Here is a 26,646-nt window from a genome sequence, read left to right as displayed (position 1 = left end):
TGATGCATGCCCACTGGGACACCAGCACCTCCCATCTGGGGTCCTGTGATGACAGGCCCGCTTCTACTGCCTCCCCAATCAGACCTCCTGCCGTCTGGCCCCAACCTACTGCACACAGTCCTGGAAGGTAAACAACACTGGACAGAATTTTTTTTAAGTGCTAGAAGTACATTGCAGGTCTACTGGTATCTGAAAAGAATAAAGATAGGTTAACATCTTGAGTTGAGATTCCCTATCAGAACCCTAAAATCTTTCTGGTGAAGGTTCTTAATGTAAAGCATTAACCTGTCATCTTTTTTCAGAAGGTGGTAGACCTCTTGTGCATTTCCAAAATGTTATGTTTTTATCCGGCCAACGTGTACGGTAGCATAGTGGTTATGTTACTGGACTAGTAATCCAGAGGCCTGGACTTATAATCCAGAGTCATGAGTTCAAATCCCTCCACGGCAGCTGGGGAATTTAAATTCAATTAATTAAATAAAACCTGGAATTTAAAAAAAACTAGTATCAGTAATGGTGGCCTTGAAACTACCGGATTGTCGTTAAAAACCCATCTGGTTCATTAATGTCCTTTTAAGGGAAGGAAACCTGCCGTCCTTACCCGGTCTGGCCTATATGTGACTCCAGACCCACAGCAATGTGGTTGATTCTTAATTGCCCTCTGAAATGGCCTAGCAAGCCACTCAGTTGTAAAATCTCGCTAAAAAAAGTCATAATAAGAATAAAACTGGACGGACCACCCGGCATCGGACCACTAGGCACCGGACACGACAAAGGCAAAGCAAGCCCAGTCAACCCTGCAAAGTCCTCCTCATGAACATCTGGGGACTTGTGCCAAAATTGGGAGAGTTGACCCACAGACTAGTCAAGCAACAGCCTGACATAGCCATACTCACAGAATCATACCTTTCAACCAACGTTCCAGACTCTTCCATCACCATCCCTGGGTATGTCCTGTCCCACCGGCAGGACAGACCTTCCAGAGGTGGCGGTACAGTGATATACAGTCAGGATGGAATGGCCCTGGGAGTCCTCAACATTGACTCCGGACCCCATGAAATCTCATGGCATCAGGTCAAACATGGGCAAGGAAACCTCCTGCTGATTACCACCTACCATCCTCCCTCAGCTGATGAATCAGTCCTCCTCCATGTTGAGCACCACTTGGAGGAAGCTCTGAGGGTAGCAAGGGCACAGAATGTACTCTGGGTCGGGGACTTTAATGTCCATCACCAAGTGTGGCTCGGTAGCACCACTACTAACCGAGCTGGCTGAGTCCTGAAGGACATAGCTGCCAGACTGGGCCTGCAGCAGGTGATGAGCGAACCAACACGAGGGAAAAACCTACTTGACCTTGTCCTCACCAATCTACCTGTCGCAAATGCATCTGTCCATGACAGTATTGGTCGGAGTGACCACCGCACAGTCCTCATGGAGATGAAGTCCTGTCTTCGCACTGAGGACACCATCCAACGTGTTGTGTGGCACTATCACCATGCCAAATGGGATAGATTCAGAACAGATCTAGCAGCTCAAAACTGGGCATCCATGAGGCGCTGTGGGCCATCAGCAGCAGCAGAATTGTATTCCAGCACAATCTGTAACCTCATGGCCCGGCATATTCCTCACTCTACCATTACCAACAAGCCAGGGGATCAACCCTGGTTCAATGAGGAGTGTCGAAGCGCATGCCAGGAGCAGCACCAGGCGTAACTAAAAATGAGGTACCAACCTGGTGAAGCTACAACTCAGGATTACATGCATGCTAAACAGCAGAAGCAACATGCTATAGACAGAGCTAAGCGATTCCACAATCAACGGATCAGATCAAAGCTCTGCAGTCCTGCCACATCCAGTCGTGAATGGTGGTGGACAATTAAACAATGAATGGGAAGAGGAGGCTCTCTAAACATCCCCAATGATGGCAGAGTACAGCACGTGAGTGCAAAAGACAAGGATGAAGCATTTGCAACCATCTTCAGCCAGAAGTGCTGAGTGGATGATGCATCTCTGCCTCTTCCCGATATCCCCACCATCGCAGAAGCCAGTCTTCAGCCAATTCGATTCACTCCACGTGACATCAAGAAACGGCTGAGTGCACTGGATACAGCAAAGGCTAGGGGCCCCGACAATATCCCGGCTGTAGTGCTGAAGACTTGTGCCCCAGAATGAGCTGCGCCTCTAGCCAAACTGTTCCAGCACAGCTACAACACTGGCATCTACCCAACAATGTGGAAAATTGCCCAGGTATGTCCTGTCCACAAAAAGCAGGACAAATCCAATCCAGCCAATTACCGCCCCATCAGCCTACTCTCAATCATCAGCAAAGTGATGGAAGGTTTCGTCAACAGTGCTATCAAGCGGCACTGACTCACCAATAACCTGCTCACCGATGCTCAGTTTGGGTTCCGCCAGGACCACTGGGCTCCAGACCTCATTACAGCCTTGGTCCAAACATGGACAAAAGAGCTGAATTCCAGAGGTGAGTTGAGAGTGACTGCCCTTGACATCAAGGCAGCATTTGACCGAGTGTGGCATCAAGGAGCCCTCGTAAAATTGAAGTCAATGGGAATCAGGGGGAAAACTTTCCAGTGGCTGGAGTCCTACCTAGCGCAAAGGAAGATGGTACTGGTTGTTGGAGGCCAATCGTCTCATCCCCAGGACATTGCTGCAGGAGTTCCTCAGGGCAGTGTCCTAGGCCCAACCATTTTCAGCTGCTTCATCAATGACCTTCCCACAATCATAAGGTCAGAAATGGGGATGTTCGCTGATGATTGCACAGTGTTCAGTTAGATTCGCAACCCCTCAAATAATGAAGCAGTCCGTGCCTGCATGCGGCAAGATCTGGACAACATCCAGGCTAGGGCTGATAAGTGGCATGTAACATTCGCGCCAGGCAAGTCTAACCACCTCCCCTTGACATTCAACGACATTACCATCGCCGAATCCTCCACCATCAACATCCTGGGGGTCACCATTGACCAGAAACTTAACTGGACCAGCCACATAAATACTGTGGCTACAGGAGCAGGTCAGAGGCTGGGTATTCTGCGGCGAGTGACTCACCTCCTGACTCCCCAAAGCCTTTCCACTATCTACAAGGCACAAGTCAGGATTGTGATGGAATACTCTCCACTTGCCTGGATGAGTGCAGCTCCAACAACACACAAGAAGCTCGACACCATCCAGGACAAAGCAGCCCGCTTGATTGGCACCCCATCCACCACCCTAAACCTTCACTCCCTTTAGCACCGGCACACTGTGGCTACAGTGTATACCATCCATAGGATGCACTGCAGCAACTCGCCAAGGCTTCTTCGACAGCACCTCTTAAACCCGCGACCTCTACCACCTAGAAGGTCAAGGGCAGCAGGCACATGGGAACAGCACCACCTGCATGTTCCCTACCAAGTCACACACCATCCCGACTTGGAAATATATCGCTGTTCCTTCATCGTCACTGGGTCAAAATCCTGGAACTCCCTTCCTAACAGCACTGTGGGAGAACCTTCACCACACGGACTGCAGCGGTTCAAGAAGGCGGCTCACCACCACCTTCACAAGGGCAATTAGAGATGGGCAATAAATGCTGGCCTCGCCAGCGACGCCCACATCCCATGAATGAATAATTAAAAAAAATTTCATCTCTTAATATTTTTGTTCCATCCAGAAACAAAATACTGAAAACATGCATAAATATATTTGTATTTAATAAGATAAAGCTTAATTTAACCTTATTCAGTGAATATTTTTTCTTTGAGGGATGAATGTAGTGCATAGGCCACAAAGGTAAACGAACTGAGGGTGTGTGAAGTATTTTCCTTACAACACAGAACAGTACCTTTTATGTATATGTTGTGAATGGAGATCATGTTTCAAGACAAATTTAGATTATTAGAATGTGATCTATAATATAATAAATTTGCTCTGTCTGTTGCACACTTCTTCTTTGGGTATCACCATTCTGTGTCACACTCCTACCACTAGATGGAGATTCATAAACTCCTGAAGCCACAGATCCCTATACCTACACAATTCCTAACCCACTCTGAAGGAAATTTTCTTGGTCCAACAATCCCTAATCCACTCAGAGAAATTCCCTTGGTCCTGAATTTCTGTGGGCAAACCATGGAAGATCCACTCGTTCACTAAAAATATGGATCTGAACTTGCAACTGCAATTGTGTATTAAATATTTTTCTAAGAGCACTAAACCCTTTAAATATAAAATGTGGACAGTCGTTAAATGCTGCCAGTTTCCCCCTTTTCAATTGTTCTCCATGCACTTTAATTCAGAGGGTATGATAGTTCAGTTTGTAGTCATCTTCATGAAGCTGTTCCTTGGCATATGTTGACTGACTGACTGATACACGCAGCCCCTTGGCCAAGACTGCTGAAATTTGCCATCCAATAGAAGTTCATATGCTTTCCTTATCACATGACTATTGTTCATTTTATTAATATAGTTCCCCAAATTTAATAACTTCTCAATGTCACCATCACATGTAAAAATTAAAGACCTTTTCTGTTCTTTACATATATTTAATAATGGGTCAAAATAATGGTGAGACTAACAGTGCTCACCGTTATTTATGCGCAAATCAGACAGCAACTTCAGGCGAGGGCCGATGCGCAGTTAAACATGAAAATGCGGAAGTTGCTGACTGATCTGCATTGCTCCGCCATCAGCTTCGCAAAAACAGCATCTCGCTGACTGACTCACCATTGAAATGCAGTGAACGGTTTGAAGTTTCTGTACTTGGATGGTAGATACTAAACTTGGCACAGAAAGTTGGGGCTTGTCCATTTCAGTCTAAGTATCCTTTTTACAGGCATGATAAGTCTTAATTACTGCCAAACAACCTCTCTGGCACTGAAAATTAACTTTTACAAGTGTGAAGTCTCATTCCTTCAGCTTTTAGTTCTTGTCGGAGATTTAAAAAAAATTAAATACATTTTTTGTTTACTTTTTCTTTCTGCCTCTCTTATTTCTCTCTCTTAATCCAATCTTTCTTTCCTTCCCTTTATTTTGCTTTCTGTATCTGATTTGATATTGAATTCACTATTCTAACTTACACTTCCTGGTTCAGACTCTGCGCTGTTCATTAACAGTTCTTCAATCTGATTGTTTAAGGAGACACACAGTTGCTTGCCCTGTTCACAATGGTCTCAAATGCCCTGTAGAGGATGCCATGTTGTTTGTATCTCTAACTTACAACAACTTCCAGCGCAAAAGCTGATGAAAAGTATGTGGGCAAGTGCAAGTCTAACGAATGGCGCCGCTTACTGTAAATTCTGGCCCAATACCTCTCAAATGATTTTCTATGGATATTGAATGTAAACTTGGAGAAATATGGAAGACCTTCAGACAGTTTCTCAATTCAAATTATTCTTTGTATAGACTGGAAAATTATAGTGTTGCATTTTGACTTTAGTTGGTAAAATGCTATTGCAGTTGTTGACCGGTTACCAAACCTCTCTCCCATATAATTGGTCTTTCAGCCTTGAATGTGTGGGTGATATTTGCTTTTGGATAGCTTGCCTTGGATATCTTACTGTAAACATACCTCTCCCTTCTTTATTCCTGTCTTGGTCATATTTATTTCCTTTCATTTTGAGGAATGGGGTGGAATAAAGAAGGGAGGCAAAATTTTCTAATGCCAAACATTCAGTTTTAAGCAGTCTAAATATTGGGAACTCCAGTGGAAATTGGGGTAAGAGCTCAAATACATTGACTGAGACACATGGAAATGAATTCTTGGCAGTCCAAAGCATTCTTTAAAAATATTGTTTTCTTTCACCACATTTCCGGAATATCTACTTATTCATCATTCAGTTAAAGTCTGATAGCTTGTTGAAATGAAGAATCGTCCGTAAGAAAATTTATTTTTCATTTCCTGCCCAGACAATGGAATACTTCAGGCACATGTGTATTGTATTGGAGTTTTCATGGACATTTGGTGCACCTACATATTTCCATCTTTTGGAATAAGTAGAACCATCAATAACTAGTGGAGAACAAAAGGTACTTGGCACGCCAAAAGAATAAGATGACTAAACTTGGACTTAAGATCTGTTCATCTGTGCAGTTGTAACACTGGTTGATTTTGAAGTTCTTGCACAGAAAATAAAAATCCCCACTTTTTTTAAAACTTTCTTTACCATTGTCTTCAAGGTTCTTTTAATCAGGCACATGGAGTCGCAAGCAAATAAGTTTTAATTACAAAAAGAGACATTCAATTCTGCATGCGGAATTGTACCTGTTTCCTCCCAAGTTACTGCTAGAGGATGCTAGAGGAGACAGCCCCTTTTATTCTTCATGGGCCTTGACCTAGCATAGCTCTGTAACTTGGATAACCTTTTAGCCATCATTAATTGCACTTCTTGATCAGACAACAGCATAATTTAGGGGACAGAATGGGATCTACTGTTTCTTCATTGCTGCCCTCTCCATTCTTTCCCCTCCCCCAAAAATGGAGTGCTCCATTCTTATGCATTGAAGTTTCTGGCTGAAACCTGGGTAAGCTCATCCAATGAGCATAGATTAGTTCAAATGATATTTATGTTTGGGATTGAAATTTTAAATTTCCAAATTCCCTCTGATTGAAAATTGGATACCCTGTTAATAAAACTACTGGTCTATCCAGAGATAAATGTTGTATCAGATTATAAACCTTGTATCTTCATGTGCACCTTTTTTTTTGCATTTAATCATCTATATGAAAAGAAGAAAATGTCAAGGTCAAGAAAAGACCATTTGATCCATCAACCCCATCCCTCTAGAATTTCAACTTTCACAGCCCAGCAAGCAACTGCATCTTGATCTCCCCTAATGTCTGATTCCACATATGTAACACCCTTTGAAGTAAAGACTTTTTTCTATGATGAACTTTAAATTTACTTTTCACATAAATTTATGTCTCCTTTTCCTACTAGCTTGACTAACATAGTATTTTGTATTCACCTTATCTATGCTTTTAATAGTTTTATCTACTCCACTGAGGTTCCCCTTCTCCATCTTCTCTCTAGATTATAGAGCAAAAGTTCCTCTAAACTTTCCTCATAGCTCATCTGCTTTATACGTGATCATTCTTGTTGGCCTTCTCTGCATACTTTCCAATGGAAGTATGTCCCTTTTGAAATGTGACCAGGAATGCACATTGTACTCCAAGTATGGTTTGATCAGTGCATTATAAAACCTCAGCATAAACTCTGTATTGTACTTAACAGTTTTGGCTACGTAACCCAATTTGTTTGCTCTTTTAATTGCTACACCACTTTGTCTCAATACTGGAATTGATGAATCTACAGACTCTTTTAAAGTCTGCCAGTATTAATTCTATTCTCTTGTGTACTTTATATACCAGTGTGTAAATCTTAGCAGTTTTAGCATCCTTTAGCAAGTTTTTAACCAAGTTGGTATCCTGTATCTTCACTGAGTCTGCCTGGTGGTCTGGGTATACCAAACCTGATTGTTTCTGTAATGGAAAGCAGACAGACTGGGGACATAGCACCAGGCATGGAATGAAAATGGAAAAGGAGAAATCGTAGATATAACCCAGATCTCCCTGAGTACAATGTGAAGGATTACACTCTTTAATTGAGGTGTTATGTGGTATGTTGTTCCCCACTTCACCTTTTGTAGCCTCTCCACTTTGCTGCATAAAGGCTTTAGTTTTCTTTATGATCCTGTAGTCAGCAAAAACCCACTTGTGGATATATGACCATCTTTATTTCTTCCAGTCCTGCACCAAATCCAGTTTATTGGTAGGATCTCCTAATCTCAGAGAATTGTTTCTGATGCTTCTTAACAATCCCATTGTAAGAAAGAATGGAGTGAGAAAAAATATTTTGATGATGGACCCCATTACTTCCAATGACCTATGTAAAATTTGAGAGATGAATAATCACAGGTAAAATTTCCCAGAAAAGAAAACTCTTCTTTAAAAAAAAATAAATTCTCCCTAATCCTTTTCCCCCCTCTTCCTCTCCCCCCCTCCCCCCCCAAACCAAGTAAAGAAACATCTTCATGACATTAGTCTAACATTGCAATTTAAGCCTCACCAGTAAAGAACTTGAATTCATATATCGCCTTTAACATCTTCAGGACATCTTAAAGACCTTCACAAACAATGAAGTGTTATATAATGAACAAATATAATTTGGACAAAGCAAGATCCTACAAACAGCAATGAGATAAATGACCAGTTAATCTGTTTCAGTGGTTTGATTGAGGGATAAATGTTACCAGGACTCTAGAATGACTCCCTTGCTTTTCTTTGAAAAGTGTCATGGAACCTTTGGTGTTCACCTGAACAGGCCGATGGGGCTCAGTTTAACATCTCAATTGAAAGACAGCAGCTCCAACAATGCAGCACTCCCTCAGCACTGCACTTAAGTGGCAGCCTAGATTATATGCTCAAGTCCCGGAGTAGGGCTTGACCTCACGATATTCTGATTCAATCAAGAGTGCGATGAACAAGTTATGCTGTCACTGCAAGTAACATTGATAAATGAAATTTCCATGATCCCTGCAAAACTGATCCCGTAGTGTTCTGTAAAAAATGTGATTATCATGCCCATGCTTTCCTTAACCCTGCCATGAACAAATATTAAAATTTATTTTAATGAAGTTAATTTGACATTAGCTACTCTTAATGGAGAGGGAAATCTTTGATCTCCCATCTTGCCTTTTGAGCCTCATTTGCTTGTGTACTTATGAATCTGGCCAGTTCACTAACAATTTAGTATACCTTTATTACTAAATACCCCTGTTCTGGGGTGCTTTTACAGATCAGGAAGAGTGCCCTTGCTCCCAATATAGTTATTATAGTTTGATTAGTGTTCACCTGAAGCTTGAACATGGAAGATTCCATGCTCTAGTGAAGTTGGTTAAGCTTGGACAGGACTCTTGGAGGTAAATTTTGGCTGGGCCCATTTCCTGTCCCAGACTCGGCGCTGCGCGACAAGTGTGTGCCTAAATCGAAGGCCTAAGAATCAATGGAAATTGATCCTATGGCCTCATTGATATACATGGCGTGATCTGGCACTGCCACACCTCCACAGGCAGTTCACCCAAGCAAAGAGATAAATGTTGGGCCACCTGCCTCAGTGGCAGCGGCCCTCGGTTAAGTCCCAGGAGAGGGGATTGGAGAGGGCTGTTGGGGTGGGGATGCCCAATCGTGACTTCTGTGGAGCTGGAGGAGCACTTGTTCCTCCTGGCACAACAGGAATGTTTTTTAAAATAAAATATTAAAACTTATTTACTATCTAATGCAAGGGGCCTTTCGACAGGCATTAGGTGCCTAATGTACCTGTTTTAGGTGTCTTCCCAGGATATCTAGAAAAAGGGCCCCACAAATTTAGCAGTGGGACCAATGCCTGCGCAGATTGGGTGCAAGAAATCCCACTACTAAATTGGTATGCTTTGCACCCGTTTTACGCCTGAAATGCGGGCGCAACATATATCAATTACTACCCCTTGTTCTTTTAATAATTCATTTTATCAACTGTAAATATTTGCAGCTTTCAAAATTACCTCTATTTATTCATGACTTAAAGCTTTCTATCTGAGTAGTCTTAATGAAGTGAATCCCCAGGCCCTGAGAGGGCAACAACATCCATTCCATACGTCTGGTTTTGACTGGGCAAATGTGCATTCTACCTTGGATATTACTAAATTGCGTCCCAGTGCCAACTACCTCCTAGTTTTTTTTAAAAGTAAAAAATACTCATTATTAGCTGCTGTAGAGAATTGTAGGTCATGGGTTCTCCGAAAGAACATTTAAAGTTTGAAGTAACTTTGGAAAACTACCTCTGTCCTTGGGACAAGTACTTAAGCTACTACTTGTTCCAGTTAAGTGATGCAAGAATACACAGAAAAGAATGGCTGCCAGCCAGTTAATTGGAGTCCAATAGTTATGGTAATTAAGTTGCTTAGTGATGTGTTAATGTTACACCGAATGTTCTCAATATGTATCTACATCTGAGTGCAGATTAAATATGATTTCATGGTAAGTGTTTGCAGTCTCCTGCAGAAAAACTGTGTGCCGTGTCAAGTACTGACCATACCAGCTGGCATGATGACAGGTTAAAGAGTTATTTAAATTTCTGTTGATTATGATTTATTTTTCACCACCTTCCCCTTTCTTCCTAAATGTTTTTTTTATTCGTTCATGGGATGTGGGCATCGCTGGCGAGGCCAGCATTTATTGCTCATCCCTAATTGCCCTTGAGAAGTGGTGGTGAGCCGCCTTCTTGAACCGCTGCAGTCCGTGTGGTGAAGGTTCTCCCACAGTGCTGTTAGGAAGGGAGTTCCAGGATTTTGACCCAGCGACGATGAAGGAACGGCGATATATTTCCAAGTCGGGATGGTGTGTGACTTGGAGGGGAACGTGCAGGTGGTGTTGTTCCCATGTACCTGCTGCTCTTGTCCTTCTAGGTGGTAGAGGTCGCGGGTTTGGGAGGTGCTGTCGAAGAAGCCTTGGCGAGTTGCTGCAGTGCATCCTGTGGATGGTACACACTGCAGCCACTGTGCGTCTTTTTAGGCACCCCATTCATCGTCATACATGTTTTCATAATTGAGTGGGAAGGAAGGTGCCTACTCCCAGGCCTCTGTTGTTCTATAACAAGCTGTTCTGCACCAATTTGCCCAAATTGTTCATTTTTTCCCTTCCCTCTGTCCCTACTTTCCTCTGTCCTTCCATCAGTTCCTGTGTGGAAGTGTTCCTCTCACTTTGATGTTCAATAGGGATTTGAATATGGAGAGGTTCAATGTCACAAAATAGTTGTCAGGTTGATTTACTTGGCAGAGCTCTAAATATTTTCCCCTTTTTTTTCTGAAAGGAGCTCAGCTATTTTAAGATGGGCTGAATTACTTGCTGTCCATCATGTGGACCTTTGTGATAACCCTGGTGGTCAATACTGACCATAACTACCCCACAACCTTCTCAACTGACAGTTCATAAATCATCTATATCTTGTAAATGATTCAGTTACTTGCATAGTTCAATGCATAAATGGTGCATCTATGCTGAATTTATCCTAAGTGTGGGTAACACTGGCATAGCTACTGTGCCTTGATTTGAATTGCATCCCTGTAATCTTTTCACAGTTCATTGCTGGTTGTTCTAAAGTACATTGAAGTTGATTCTCATCTTCACTATATAGTATAACCCCTGTCATTCACCTAATAATATTTTAATTTACTCTCAATTCCCTAATTATCAAAACAGCACTGAATCTGAAAGCTTTTTCTCTGTGCTGGGTTCAAGTAACTCAGGTAGTGCATTTTGGAACACTAGTATAAAAAGTTCATGGTAGCAAATGAATGGAGGAACTGTTCTGCAATCTTAACCAATCTGACTTTCATTTTAATCAGACATTTGCTTTAACTGTGACAGACAAATTGTTACATATCTTTAAATTCTTTCAGCAGAAACATAGAATCTACTAGAATACAAGCTGCCAAATGTAATCCTGGAAAAGTGTATCTGTAATAATATATATAACATATTATTAACCTTGTTGACTAAACCAGGCACAGATGTTAAATATTTTTCTGTTTAGAAAAATGTGACATATACCTATTTGGCTCAGTGAAAAAGTGATAATATCACTTTATTGGGAATGCAGTTATGTGGAGTGATTAGAGAAGCTGGGATTGATCTCAGAGCAGAGAAGGTTAAGGGCAGAACTAATGGAGGTATTCAAAATGATGAGGGGTTTTGATAGAGCAAGTAGGGAGAAGCTGTTTCCTTTGGCAAGTGGATCGGTAACCAGAGGTCATAGATTTGAAATAATTGGCAAAAGAACTAGAGGGGAAATGAGAAGAAATGTTTTCACACAGAGGGTTGTTAAGATCTGGAACGCATTACCTGAAAGGGTGGTGGAAGCAGATTCCATAGGAACTTTCAAAAGGCAATTGGACATGTATGGGGATAAAGCAGGGGTGTCGGACTAAATTTGACAGCTCTTTCAAAGAGCTGGCACAGGCACGGCAGGCCGAATGGTGGCCTCCTGTGCTGTAACATTCTATGATTCTATGTAGTTCTCTGTCAAATTTTGCTCCGATGAAGTACCTTGGGATGTTTCACTACGTTAAAGGCACTATATAAATACAAGTTGTTGCCGTAGATGTTTTTTTATTCGTTCATGGGATGTGGACGTCGCTGGCGAGGCCAACATTTATTGTTCATCCCTAATTGCCCTTGAGAAGGTGGTGGTGAGCCGCCTTCTTGAACCGCTGCAGTCCGTGTGGTGAAGGTTCTCCCACAGTGCTGTTAGGAAGGGAGTTCCAGGATTTTGACCCAGCGACGATGAAGGAACGGCGATATATTTCCAAGTCGGGATGGTGTGTGACTTGGAGGGGAACGTGCAGGTGGTATTGTTCCCATGTGCCTGCTGCTCTTGTCCTTCTAGGTGGTAGAGGTCACGGGTTTGGGAGGTGCTGTCGAAGAAGCCTTGGCGAGTTGCTGCAGTGTATCCTGTGGATGATACACACTGCAGCTACTGTGCGCCGGTGGTGAAGGGAGTGAATGTTTAGGGTGGTGGATGGTGTGCCAATCAAGCGGGCTGCTTTGTCCTGGATGGTGTCGAGCTTCTTGAGTGTTGTTGGAGCTGCACTCATCCAGGCAAGTGGAGAGTATTCCATCAAACTCCTGACTTGTGCCTTATAGATGGTGGAAAGGCTTTGGGGAGTCAGGAGGTGAATCACTCGCTGCAGAATACCCAGCCTCTGACCTGCTCTTGTAGCCACAATATTTATATGGCTGGTCCAGTTAAGTTTCTGGTCAATGGTGACCCCCAGGATGTTGATAGTTGGGGATTCGGTGATGGTAATGCCATTGAATGTCAAGGGGAGGTGGTTAGATTCTGTCTTGTTGGAGATGGTCATTGCCTGGCACTTGTCTGGCGCGATTGTTACTTGCCACTTATCAGCCCTAGCCTGGATGTTGACCAGGTCTTGCTGCATGCGGGCTCGGACTGCTTCATTATTTGAGGGATTGAGAATGGAACTGAACACTGTGCAATCATCAGCGAACATCCCCATTTCTGACCTTATGGATGGAGGGAAGGTCATTGATGAAGCAGCTGAAGATGGTTGTGCCTAGGACACTGCCCTGATGAACTCCTGCAGCAATGTCCTGGGGTTGAGATGATTGGCCTCCAACAACCACAACCATCTTCCTTTGTGCTAGGTATGATTCCAGCCACTGGAGAATTTTCCCCCTGATTCCCATTGACTTCAATTTTACTAGGGCTCCTTGGTGCCACACTCGGTCATATGCTGCCTTGATGTCAAGGACAGTCACTCTCACCTCACCTCTGGAATTCAGCTCTTTTGTCCATGTTTGGACCAAGGCTGTAATGAGGTCTGGAGCCGAGTGGTCCTGGCGGAACCCAAACTGAGCATCGGTGAGCAGGTTATTGGTGAGTAAGTGCCGCTTGATAGCACTGTCGACGACACCTTCCATCACTTTGCTGATGATTGAGAGTGGACTGATGGGGTGGTAATTGGCCGGATTGGATTTGTCCTGCTTTTTGTGGACAGGACATACCTGGGCAATTTTCCACATTGTCGGGTAGATGCCAGTGTTGTAGCTGTACTGGAACAGCTTGGCTAGTGGCGCAGCTAGTTCTGGAGCACAAGACTTCAGCACTACAGCCGGGATGTTGTCGGGGCCCATAGCCTTTGCTGTATCCAGTGTACTCGGCCGTTTCTTGATATCACGTGGAGTGAATCGAATTGGCTGAAGACCGGTTTCTGTGATGGTGGGGAGGAGGCCTAGATGGATCATCCACTCGACACTTCTGGCTGAAGATGGTTGTAAACGCTTCAGCCTTGTCTTTTGCACTCACGTGCTGGACTCCGCCATCATTGAGGATGGTGATGTTTGCAGAGCCTCCTCCTCCCATTAGTTGTTTAATTGTCCACCACCATTCACGACTGGATGTGGCAGGACTGCAGAGCTTTGATCTGATCCGTTGGTTGTGGAATCGCTTAGCTCTGTCTATAGCATGTTGCTTCTGCTGTTTAGCATGCATGTCGTCCTGTGTTGTAGCTTCACCAGGTTGGCACCTCATTTTTAGGTACGCCTGGTGCTGCTCCTGGCATGCTCTTCTACACTCCTCATTGAACCAGGGTTGATCCCCTGGCTTGTTGGTAATGGTAGAAATATATTATTGCATGTACAATATGCAAACATATTGATATTTCTGTGAAAGTGAAATAATTGCCCAAACCTTAATTGCTATTTGATTATCATCTTTTGTAATGTAATAAAGGTTAAATTGTCTTGTTTTGTATTGAAATCCATAAAAAGTTGGAAGTTTTTCTAAATCATAAACAAGTTTGAATTATTTTGTTAGAAGTTAATAGCTTCAGAACATTGTTTGCCTATTCTAGAATAATTAAAACATCAGAGATGTGCAGTTTTAAACCAGTGTCGTTATTGTCCTTTTTTTTTAACGTTAATATTTGAAAACTTGCACAATGAACAGTCAGATTTCTAACTAATGTGAGAATTTCTGCACTCTGCATGGAAATAAGGTTACCACAGTAGTATTGATGATGGCTGAATTCTGTAACTGCATCCTCCTTAAAGCTGTCCATTATCGACACTTTAACAAAATGTAATTCTCTCTTTGCAGAAGAAACATAAACAAGAGCTGGAAGACCTGAGAAAAGCTGGTCATGATGCTCTAAGTATTATTATTGAAGAATTTAAGGTTAGTACTCTTTAGGCAGTGTTTTAGTAACTCAGAAAATCTTGGTTCCCAAAAGTTGAAAACAAATGCTTTGTGATGGGAGAACCATTAGTATATGTGGTGCTATCAACAGAAAGCGCGATGTGTGCGGAATTTGTGTGCCTTGTCTGTATTACTTGGAGGACATGAAATGAAACAAAGCAATAAGTGAGATAAATACACAAATATTTATCAGATCTTAAAGTCTAAACACATTTCAGCATAACTCCATGAAAGTAGATCTTGATAAGGGCCCGAGATTTGTAAAATACAAGTTGATCTCCCATGTCGCTGCACATGTGGAATCGAGATCAGTGTAGTCTTCAGGTGAAATGGAGTTAAGATGCTGGGGATAATTGGACCAGGGCAGTCAGATGTAATTCAGTCCCCATTTCAATCATCCATCCTATGCTTATTTTTATATATTACTTTGATTTTTATATCATTACTAGTAGATCTCCTGTGGCTGCTCTATAGCAATACAGTTGTTATCAACCTAGTGTGATGGTGCAATTACAAGACTTACAGAAAGTGAACTTTAAGCACAAGACTTATTATCACTAGCCAATCTCTAACCATGTGCAACACCATTGATCAGAGAATATGCTCTCTCTTGCCTGCCTCTGGTGGCTTTGTGTTGTTTCTCTCCCTGTTTTTCTGCTTTTTCTTCTCTCTCAACTTATTTTGCTTCTCTCTGTCTTTTTCTTTTTTCTTTCCTTTTGGGTGGGAGGTACTGAGAGGCATGGCTTGGTGTGGCAGAGAAAGGAACCATCAAGCTGCAGGCTGCATTTATACTCCATAGTTCTCTTCCCATCCCCTTCTCCAATTGGTCATGCCCCCCCCCCACCACCTCCTTGCTCCCATCACTGCCCCTATCTTCCACTTTAAACTACTGATAAATCTTTGTAACCTTCTCTTTCCCCTTCCTCCACCAACGACTTCACCCTTAATCCTCCATTCCCATCCAAACCACTTTCCCTTCTCGTCTCTCCCTCCTATCCTCCCTTTCTGTATATCTCCCTTGAAGCTTTGTTTTCTTTCAAAATTCAATTTTTAAAAATCAAATTAGAATGAGGAAAGACACTGTCTTTCTCTTTTATTGGTATTAGCAGTTAGTATCTCTGAGCCCGAAATTCTGTCTTTTTTTGATGCAAAAGCGGTGTAATTCTGGCATAGGAGACCAGAATTTGGGGCTTCAGTCAGATATGCTAGAGTTACACCATTCTAAAGTACACACTAAATTCTGGTAGAATTGGCTGCTGGCAGAAGATGCACCTACCCCCAAAGCGGTGCATGTATGCAAATTACAGGATAATGAGGGCCGAAGCTACTGTTCCTGTGCCAGATATTCCATCATTTGCATCAGAATTGCACCTGACTTATGCCAAGCTTGTAGAAAAATGGCGTAAGTTACCTGTATGACTTGTCAGACCAGGAAGTGGTTGAGCTCACATGCACTGAATATCCACACACTTTGTTTCAATCAAAGCTTATATTTCAGACAATTAAAAAAAAAATCTTCTCTTGGTTGTGGTGCTAACAAAGAATTCTGTAAGCTGCCTTTCAGCAGTTTCAGGCAGGGAAACCTGTTGCTTCCCCCCACCCCCTCCCATCATGGATCCCTTACCATGAGGTTCACTATGGACTTGTGATGGAGGCAGAACAGGAGCAGGAGGAAGAGGAAATGAGAGTGGCATGCAGGATAAGGCTACACCAAAGGGGCAGATCACCAATATGCTATGGGATTGAGATAATCCTCCTCTCATGGCAGCTGACTCTTGGCAGTATCTCAAGTTTGTTCCTGGGCAGCCTGATGTCACCTCCTGTGTTCTACTAGCATGGTACTCTGAGGGGCCTGGCACGATCTGCTGTCCTGAGAGATGATAGCACCTGGCAGGTCGGACTCCAGCCATGCGAGACAGCAACATATATTACAGTTGGCATGGTCTAGAAGCCAATATGCAGGGTGCTGTATTTGCATTCAGCCACTTTGTTGAGAGGGTAGACAGTTAAACTGCAAACCTCTTTTCTGTAGCATTAACAGTAATACTCCATATGCTAATAAACTTGATGTGCAACAGGTCACCTTGTCTAGGTATTTACATGGCATTGTTCTGCATTGAGGTTTCTCTGAAGAAAGAATGAATTACTTATTAGCAATATATGTCAAGAACAATTGGTGTCATCTTGTGCAGGGGTGAATAGTCCAATAATAATTTGCTAGGTATATTGACAAAATAGAAATATTGGTTAGGTTAGTGTCACCTTGCCTCTTCGAGGTATTCTAAAGAGAGGCACAATTTTTGGCTTTGTGGAAGCTGATCCCGAATGCTACATATTACGTCAGTACCTCTGAAGTGTTCTTTTTTAAATTGCTGTGCTCTTATAAAAACTTCATAATGGACAATTGGAAGAGAAAGTGAAATAAACTTATAGGGTAACAGGTTTTTGAATTTGTAATTTAGCCTCTTATAAGTGAATCTTTATGCTGATGTTATAAACAGTCTGTTATAATTTTAGATTTTTATAGTAAAATTTTTTTCTCTCATGATTTCACAGCAGTTCCCACAAAAGGACTTTGCCACTACAATCTGGAAGTTGTACTTTTCCTATAATCTGCCGTTAGCAGAGGTGCATACCCTGAGGATTAATAATTACCTTAATTGCAATAATCCATTTGTCAGATTAAATGTTGTCTCATGCCTCATTACCAAATATTCTTTGAATTGGCAGATATTAAACACTGACTAGATTTTTTTTTCTTGCAGACTAAAGCGAATAATCTGTTGATTTATAATTAAATTATAGCACGTACAAAACATAGCCAAATACTTAAAGCACGATCCATTAGAAAGTTAAATGAGAAAAATCAATTACCCTTCATAAAAATGATCTCTGAAGGAAAAAACAGTTTCTGCCTTTTTGTGTCATTTTGGGTATCGGTGAATCATACAGCAATACAAAAATTTGTGACACAGCCTTTCTTGTTTCTCCCCCTCCCAAAACCTAAAACTTTTTGCTTTCATAGGTGCTCCATCTAGTGGCCCGTCTGAGTGTTTTTTTTCAATTGTCTATTTAAGACTTGGACCACTGGCCAACTATTTGGTTATGAATGTTTCTACTGCAGCAGAATTTTTTTTTACAATTTCAGGGTAGCATTTTTTGGTCAACTGATCCATATTTGTGAAAGATTACTCTATCTTTGTTGTGTTTACTACCAAGCGTACCACAACAATTCTTTATCTGGTGGTGTGTAAATGTTCGAGTAAGGGATTGGCATAGTAATATTAATACAGGCAGCATTGTACTGTGTTTGAAGAAGAGATTTGCTTTAAGACTCCCAACACACTGAATCCAAACTGCACCTTCAGTTTTGTTTCGAACTTTACCTTGCTTGGCGAGCAGCCAATAGCAATTGTTACAAACAGCAGGTGACTTAGTAGTTTACAACGGAGAATGAGGTAAGTATTGATGCTTAATGGATTTATATAACATTTGTGACCTGACACTTTGGCTGATATGGTTAATTAGTGATTCAGATATTTTTATGACATTGTACAAGAATACTGCCTGGTTATGCTGATAAATCTGAGAAGTATGCAGTGGGGTCCCCCAGGGATTGGTATTAGGACTGTTGCTTTTTTTGTTCTATAGAAATGACCTGGACTTGGATATAGGGAGTACAATTTTGAAGTTTGTGGATGATACAAAACTTGGCAATGTAGTAAATAGTGAGGAGGGTAGTAGCAGACTTCAGGAGGATATAGACAGACTGGTGAAATGGGCAGACACGTGGTAGATGCAATTTAATGTGGAGAAGTGTGGATGCACTTTGGGAGCACCAACATGGAGAGGCAGTATAATGTAAACAGTACTATTTTGAGGGGGGTGCAAGAGCAGAGGGGTCTGGGGATGCACATTCACAAATCTTTGAAGGTGGCAGGGCAAGTTGATAAGGCGGTTAAGAAAGCGTATGGGATACTTGGCTTTGTAAATAGGGGCATTGAATACAAAAAGAAGGCAGTCATGCTGAACCTTTACAAATCACTGGTTAGGCCTCAGCTGGAGTATTGTGTACAATTCTGGACACCACACTTTAGGAAGGATGTCAAGGCCTTGAAGAGGGTACAGAGGAGGTTTACCAGGATGATACAAGGGATGAGGGACTTCAATTATGTGGAGAGATTGAAGAAGCTGCGATTGTTCTCCTTTGGGCAGAGAAGGTTAAGGGGAGACTTAATAGAGGTGTTCAAAATAATGAGGGGTTTTGATGGAGCTAATAGGGAGAAACTGTTTCCTCTGGCAAGTGGGTCAGTAACCAGAGGTAATAGATTTAAAATCATTGGCAAAAGAACTAGAGGGGAAATGAGGAGAAATTTTTTCACAGAGGGTGGTTAAGATCTGGAGCGCACTGCCTGAGGGTGGTGGAAGCAGATTCCATAGAAACTTTGAAAAGGTAATTGGACATGTACTTGAAGAGGATTCATTTGCAGGGTTATGGAGAAAAAGCTGGGGTGTGGGAATATATTGGACAGTTCTTTCAAAGAGCCAACACAGGTATGACAGGCCAAATGGCTGTGCTGTAGGATTCTATAATTCTAAGTCACAATCTGCAAATCAGTATTTGACCATTTGTTGGCGTGAAAGTCCGGAATGAGTTGCAAAAATAGTTAATTAATTAAGGTATTAAAATTTGATTTCAAAATGGCCTGTGATTTAAAACAAACATTGTGTATGTTATAGGTAAATAACCTAGTTAATACCATGCTGTTGTAAAACATGATGTGGAGATGCCGGTGATGGACTGGGGTTGACGATTGTAAACAATTTTACAACACCAAGTTATAGTCCAACAATTTTTATTTGAAATCTACAAGCTTTCGGAGGCTTCCTCCTTCCTCAGGTTATGTTCAGCTCCTGAACATTTACCTGAGGAAGGAGGAAGTCTCCAAAAGCTTGTAGATTTCAAGTAAAAATTGTTGGACTATAACTTGGTGTTGTAAAATTGTTCACAGTTGTAAAACACGCATAGTTCAAAGTTTCCATCCTGGGTAGAGTATTCTTAAAGGGACACTGTCATCCTTTCGGTGATGTTTATGGGCCAGCTCAGTTCCTGGAGCAGGTTACTCCAAAAGCCGCAGGAAATTATCCTGCTTTAGCAGATGTGATACTTCATATAAATAAATTTTCCTTTTCTTTGGTGTAGCTATGATCTGCGACTCTCTGATGACATTACTGATGACATTGCACCACTATTTGTGCCATTCTTTTTCTTTTGTTTATAAATCTGATCAATTTCATATCTCGATTATTTTACAAGGATAATTATAGTCAAGTGCTAGCGATTCACTGGCAATATTACAGTGATCTGGCTTTGCTGATATTTTCGTGGAGGTATGAAATGTTGCAAATATAAATGGAAAGAACCAAATGTGGACAGGGTTGTTTTGTTGTGCTTGAATTGAGATAGGAACATGAGCAGGTCATTCAGCCCTTCGAAAAGTTGAGGTTTTAGAACAGATCCCTGTGGAACACCATTTGTCACATCCTGCCAATCCCTACTCGCTGTCACCTACCTCCCAACCAAGTTGACAAATTAAGGATTAAACTGAAGCACAGTCCAGAGCATTATCATTTGTCTTGCTCACTTTTAAAAAAAGAATTCTAAGGATAGGCAGAAGTCACTCATCAAACCAAGTCTGAAAATCCAAACCAAATGGAAGTCAACTTTAAGTCATGAAGCACCAATCACCATCTTTGTTATGTTAAACGTACCTGTTTGTTCAGATAAAGGTTTAGTTGGGACTAAATGTCCCCTTATTACAGATATGCAAACCCGAAATGTAGATTCTGCACAGGATATTCATTTTTTAAAGGAAATTCAGTGGCTGAACAGGGGAGAATGCTTATGAACAGGAATAAAGAAAAACATTAAAAAAATTTATGTTGAATTGGAAATCAAACTTGTATCTACTTATTTGCCCATAATTACTACCTTGTGACGTCAATAAGTTTAAAAGTTAGATTTTAAAATAAGGTTATCGGTAACTTCCTGTCATCAGGTAGTGGAATCGTTGAACAGAATCAAAGTGGATAGGAAATTAGCATAGTTGGAACTTTCCGTTTGTGCATAAGCAATTATTATCTTGCAAAGGACAAACTGGGAAGGTTGGAGTTCAGTGAACCTTTATTACTGCAGTTAAGTAATATTTCTCATCGATGAAAGTTATTTGTGTTAAGGCAGTTTATTTTTGTTCAGGACTATCTTTTTCAGTCATTGAAATTTGGTGTAGATGTGCAGTTATTTAATTTTTTAACAGGACAAGCAGATCAAGCAGATCTTCCTTGATGTTGCTCGCGATGATTGAGGTTCCATAAGTACAGGGGTGTTATGTCAAATTGTACTACCAAGGACACTGACTTATCAACATTGGGAGTCACCCTGGGATCACTGGGAAGGGGGCCCACCAATCAGTGCTGGGATGGGGGGAGAGGGGAGAGTCCTGGGACGGGTATCCTAGGGCTCTGGGAATATTGGGTTCGGTCCTGGAATCTGGGGGCACTGTTGGGGTGGGGGACAGGGCGGGGGGGGTGGGGGGTGGGAGGTCTGATTCTGTAAGCATAGGGCATTTCCAGGATGAGGTAATACTGGAAATGCATTCCAGTATGAGCACTGAGAGGGGTTTCTGGGATTTGGGAGTGGGAGAAATCAAGGACGAGGGCTGATGGAAGGGTTTTGGAGCATGGGGGGGTAGTGGGCAGGCAGGCAGAGTCTGGCACCATTGGAATTTTGCTGGGCTCTGACAATTTTGGGCGTAGCAGGGTCTAACAGCCTTGTGGGAATGGGGGCCAATGAGAATGAATTATAGGCCCACAACTCACCATGTGGTCCATCATATTCAGCCTCCCCTGGCCTATCTACAGCTCCTTTTGTACTTTTAGGTACACCCCCACCACTCTCCCATGTCGCTATATTCCCACCATAAAGCATTTAAGCATAAACTTCTGTTTCTCACAATTAGTGGGCGGAAGATCATGGTCTAAGAGTGCGGAGTTTCCTGAAATGCACTTCTGGCATGTGCTAGAAGTACAGAAAGGGAAAATTTAGTGAACTTTTACTCAGTTTGCCAGCTTATATCGTCGTAACAAATATTTGACTACATGGTGAAAAGCTCAAAAGAGTGGAGGCCCAAAGAGACTTAAGGGTTAATGTACATAGATCATTAAAATGCCATGGACAGGTACAGAAAATAATCAAAAAGACTAATGGAATGCTGGCCTTTATATCTAGAGGATTAAAATTAAAGGGGGTAGAAGTTCTGCTACAGCTATACAAAGCCCTGGTTAAACCACACCTGAACTGTGTTCAGTTCTGGGCTGCGCACCTTAGAGGGAGTGCAATGTAGATTTACTAGAATAATACATGGACTCAAAGGGTTCAATTACAAGGCGAGATTACACAAACTAGGTTTATATTCCCTGGAATTTAGAAGATTATGTGGCGATTTGATCAAAGTTTTCAAGATATTAAGGGGAACTGACAGGGTAGATAGAGAGAAACTATTTTCGCTGTTTGGGGAGTCTAGGACTCGGGGACATAGCCTAAAAATTAGAGCCAGGACTTTCAGGAGTGAAGTTAGGATACACTTCTACATGCAAAGGGTGGTAGAAGTTTGGAACTCTCTTCTGCAAATGGCAGTTGATGCTTGCTCACTTGTTAATTATAAATCTGAGATTGATAGAGTTTTGTTAGTCCCATATCCCTTAATACCTTTGGTTAAGGTGGGTATATGGAGTTAGGTCACAGATCAGCCATTGAATGGCGGAACAGGCTTGAGGGGCTAAATGGCCTACTCCTGTTCCTTTGTTCCTATGTTCCTATTTCTGTAAACAAACAAAAATTACCTCATAAAATGCTCAAAGGACCATAGTTTATGCAGTTTACAAGTTTATACATGCATAAAAAGTCTTCAGCTTCAAAAATGGTTCTGAAGAGAATGATTTTTTAAAACTGAATTGTCAAAATCAGTAATCCATTCTCTATAAACCGTTTCTTTTTTTTCCCTAATAGTCAACAAAGAAATGACACTCTCAGGTGTTTCTGTTCACACATGCATCTGTTCACGGGTCTTTGTGATTAATAAATTTAAATAAATACCAGCCTTGCCTGAAAAATAAGCTTTAACAATCCAATCTCCAGTTTCTTTAAGTCTTTTGGAAAAAGGCAAAGAAACTCTCAAACTCTCACAGGATGAGGAGACATACCCTTTTACCCTTATTGATGCACAGATTGCTGGGAACTGCATCTGCTCAGAATACACAGAAGTAATTGAAAGCTCACTCAATTGTTGTGAAGTAAAAATATCCAAAGTGCAGACTTTTGAGACCTGCTGAGGCCTTGAAGAAAAGACTTTAATGAAGATATTATAAGGCAAAAAAGACAATTTAATGGGTGAATATTATCATGCTATTGTGAAACATTTAAAAAAAATTTTTTTTTAGAAGTTTTGTTTAAAATGTTATTTTGGACATTATAATTACAATTTCTGAGGAAAAATATGGTGGATGAATTTTTTTTTTGAGAAGTGTTGTGTTCGTGTAGGAAAATTAAATGAGAAGTGTGGGCTTTGGAATTTACAATGGGAAAAGTTGACACAAAAGTGTGACCCAAAAAAAGGTGCAACTGAAGGTTTGTGGACAGGAAATGTGTGCTGATTTAGGAATATCACAATATTTGCTAGACTTTCTCTGTCCTCCTTCTTCCACTTCCCCCTCGCAACCCCTTCTTCCTCACCAAAGGTGTGTTGTTTCAAAAAAGGCTCTCAAATATTTGCCTGAGTTAATCTGAGCTAAAGAAAAGTATCATCCCATTTTCAATAACTGACCCCAACAAAATAATAGAACCATTAAACTAGTCATCCAGCACCCTCACCACCACGTTTAGAAACTATACATTCGTGTACAATCTTATACTTTCCATTGTATGCAGATTGGTCACTGAAGAAGTGGGCACTGAGTGGGTAATTCTATTGTCCATCACAACCACATTGCATAATAGTGAATGATACACAATCTGCCTGTAGTATGCCAAGCCCATTATACTTAATACACCTGGTGACCTTTGTGAAAGGGGAATTCCGAAGCATGAACCATCATGTTGGGGCTGCGGAGGCATGAACAAAGGTGAGTGGAATCTCCGTCCTGGAGATTGTGGGAGGTGGGGGAAAAATCTTGCAGACAGATGGTGGGGAATATGATCTGACCTGCCCAGCTCATATAACTTTCAAAGCTGAAAAATCATCAGCAATTCCCTGTGAGTGCTTAATGATTTTTTAAAATCCACTTCTACCAAGTAAAATATTACTTTAGAAAGGGATAAATACTGCATCAGAGATCACTTTTCAGTAATTTAATGGTGGATGACTCTACTCGGAGAAATGTTAAAGGAGGTTTTGCAGACTAGACTGATTTGATCACCTCTTCCTTTTTAGTTAGCTTTGACCCCTCTAAATATTGTACATAATTTTTGTTGAATAAAATGTTACGTGGTACTATCAAAAGCACATTTATAAATAATGCCAATGGACTAAAATACTGTAGCACAGATGTGAGGGTGCTACAGTTTTGAAAATCAGGCCTTTTTTTAACTTTATGGCTTTTTGACTGTATTTTGAATAATTTCCAAAGCCTTCTGTATGAATTTCTTTTTTTCAGCATTTAGAATTTTATTGTTAGCCTTGCCCACATTTCTAGGTCTAAAATCAAGTGCAAAAACTGCCAGGCTCCATGTTTAAGTTGTCACAGAGGCATTCTCTTAAACCTACTTACCATATGCTTCACGAGTGTCATCTGAAGATTGTGATGGTGTCCCTAATATCCCTAGAAGGATATGCTAGCTTAATACTCAGGTTTCTTTCGTTCAACTTACTTGTGCATTGTGGTGATTTGCAGATCAACCTATAGAGCATCAGTTCTATTGTGCTGTGATGAAGTCTCCACTTTGGTCTTGATGTCCTGGTTGGAGTGTGATAAACTCCTGTATGAGTGACTAAAAGTAGGTGTGATGTACTGGGTGGGTTGGTGAGGGAACAGTTTAATGCAATTTAAATTTTTTGACATTTTTGTTTAATTTCCAAATTTTCTATTCTGTCCCAAAGGCTATAGAAAGAAGGAGCTTGCATTTATATAGTGCCTTTCATGACTTTGTGAGGTCCCAAAACACTTTACAACCAATGTGTAGTCACTGTTGTAATGTAGGAAACGTGGCAGCCAATTTGTGCACAGCAAGGTCCCACAAAAGCAATGACCAGATAATCAGTTTTAGTGATGTTGGTTGAGGGATAAATATTGGTCAGAACAACAGGGAGAAATCCCCTGCTATTCTTCAAAATAGTGTCATGGGATCTTTTACATCCACCTGAGAGGACAAACAGGGCCTCTGTTTAACGTCTCATCCAAAAGACAGCATCTCCAACAATGCAGCACTCCCTCAGTATTGCTCTGGGAACGGATTACAGGTTCAAGTCTCTGGAGTGGGAGTTGAACCCACAACCTTCTAGCTCAAAGGCGAGCGTGCTACCAACTGAGCCACGGCTGACACCTGAATGAGGTAGCTAGTTTCAGACAGACTTCTACCAGGGGGTTGGGGAGAAAGAGAGGTTTTGTAGCCTTTGTCCATTGTTGGTAATTTTTCTTCCTGTGTTTATTTTTATAATAAGCTTGCTGTAAAGAGCTGGAGATGTGGAAAAATACCATGGGAAGTTTTATTGGGCAGAAAAATAAACTTACAAGTCATCCCTCTGTGCCAAACTGTCCACGTTTCTCGGTTATTTACCAGAATGCATTTTGAATAGCTTTCAACTCATCTGTCATTATATTATTCATCACTCTGTAAGAATTGAATTGTAGACTGATAATCACTTCAAACAAAAAACAAAACCGCAATGGGTCTCTGCATGTAGTGTCCATTTTGGTAGTTGCGCACTTGCATCAGAAAGGTCTGTAACAACATATAAATGGTATCCAAAGCCAGCTGGCAAGTTACTTAAAGTAACCTTGGAGCAGACGTTCTTCACAAACTTTTGCTTCTTGTTGATGAAAGATGACATAAACGTCTGATGTGAACCTATACAGAGTAATTAACAGCACCTTCCAGACATTGAAGGAAACAACGTAAAATGACCCTTTGTCTCCCTGGCCGATGGATTAAATTATATCTGTCAATTTTGATACATGGTTTTCAATGTAATTGCCAGGAAATATACTGCATATTTTGTGAATTTTTCATTGCAAACCAAGGGTGTACATCTTGAGTTACAACCACAAATGACAAATGTATGTGTTAATGGAATAACCCAATATTAAAATTTCATAGAAGGATTTGCGTGTTAGAAAAAGTCTTAACAATAATGTATAATACTTCGTGATCAAAGAAAATCTTTGAAGTGATCAGGAAGTGAATTGCAGAGCAGTCAATAGAAGAGTGAAACATGTAATGTCAATAACAAATTAGCTCAGAATTCTTAGAATGCCATTATTTGTAATGCTTTATTTATTTATTGTCAAGAATTTTTGGGCTGCTTTAAGTGAAGGATGTCAGCGCTGAATATTGAAGGACCTATCCAGTGTCAACACGCACTTGACCTGGATAAGCTTTAACATGGGTTAGATGCAGATTAAAGTTCCCTTTACTTTGCCCTGAATGATGTTTTTAACTTCAGCCTTGAAAACTCATCCTCTGTGCATCAGTTGGATCACTTTTCCTACACCAACCACTTTCTGTCCTCTGAGTGAGGTTGCCAATTTAGTGGAACAACAAAATAAAATAATTCAGTGTATTCTCTATGTATATACTGGTGGTGTCACAGTGTTGTGTTAGTCAATTGCAGGGCTAATTTTG

General features: G+C 41.3%; 1 protein-coding gene across 2 annotated transcripts in view; it reads left to right on the top strand.

The window, feature by feature from the left end:
• LOC137334981 (coiled-coil domain-containing protein 91-like) overlaps positions 1 to 26,646 on the top strand; it is a 120,864-nt gene that overhangs the window by 33,583 nt on the left and 60,635 nt on the right. For both annotated transcript variants that reach the window (XM_068000072.1, XM_068000071.1), the window contains exon 7: positions 14,652 to 14,729. In XM_068000072.1, the coding sequence (XP_067856173.1) occupies positions 14,652 to 14,729 (78 nt within the window). The remainder of the gene's footprint in view (positions 1 to 14,651; positions 14,730 to 26,646) is intronic.

Source organism: Heptranchias perlo, chromosome 18 (assembly GCF_035084215.1).
Source record: "Heptranchias perlo isolate sHepPer1 chromosome 18, sHepPer1.hap1, whole genome shotgun sequence".
Taxonomy (NCBI): Eukaryota; Metazoa; Chordata; class Chondrichthyes; order Hexanchiformes; family Hexanchidae; genus Heptranchias; species Heptranchias perlo.
The sequence above is the reverse complement of the archived record's forward strand: the minus strand, read 5'-3'. Positions and strand labels throughout refer to the sequence as shown.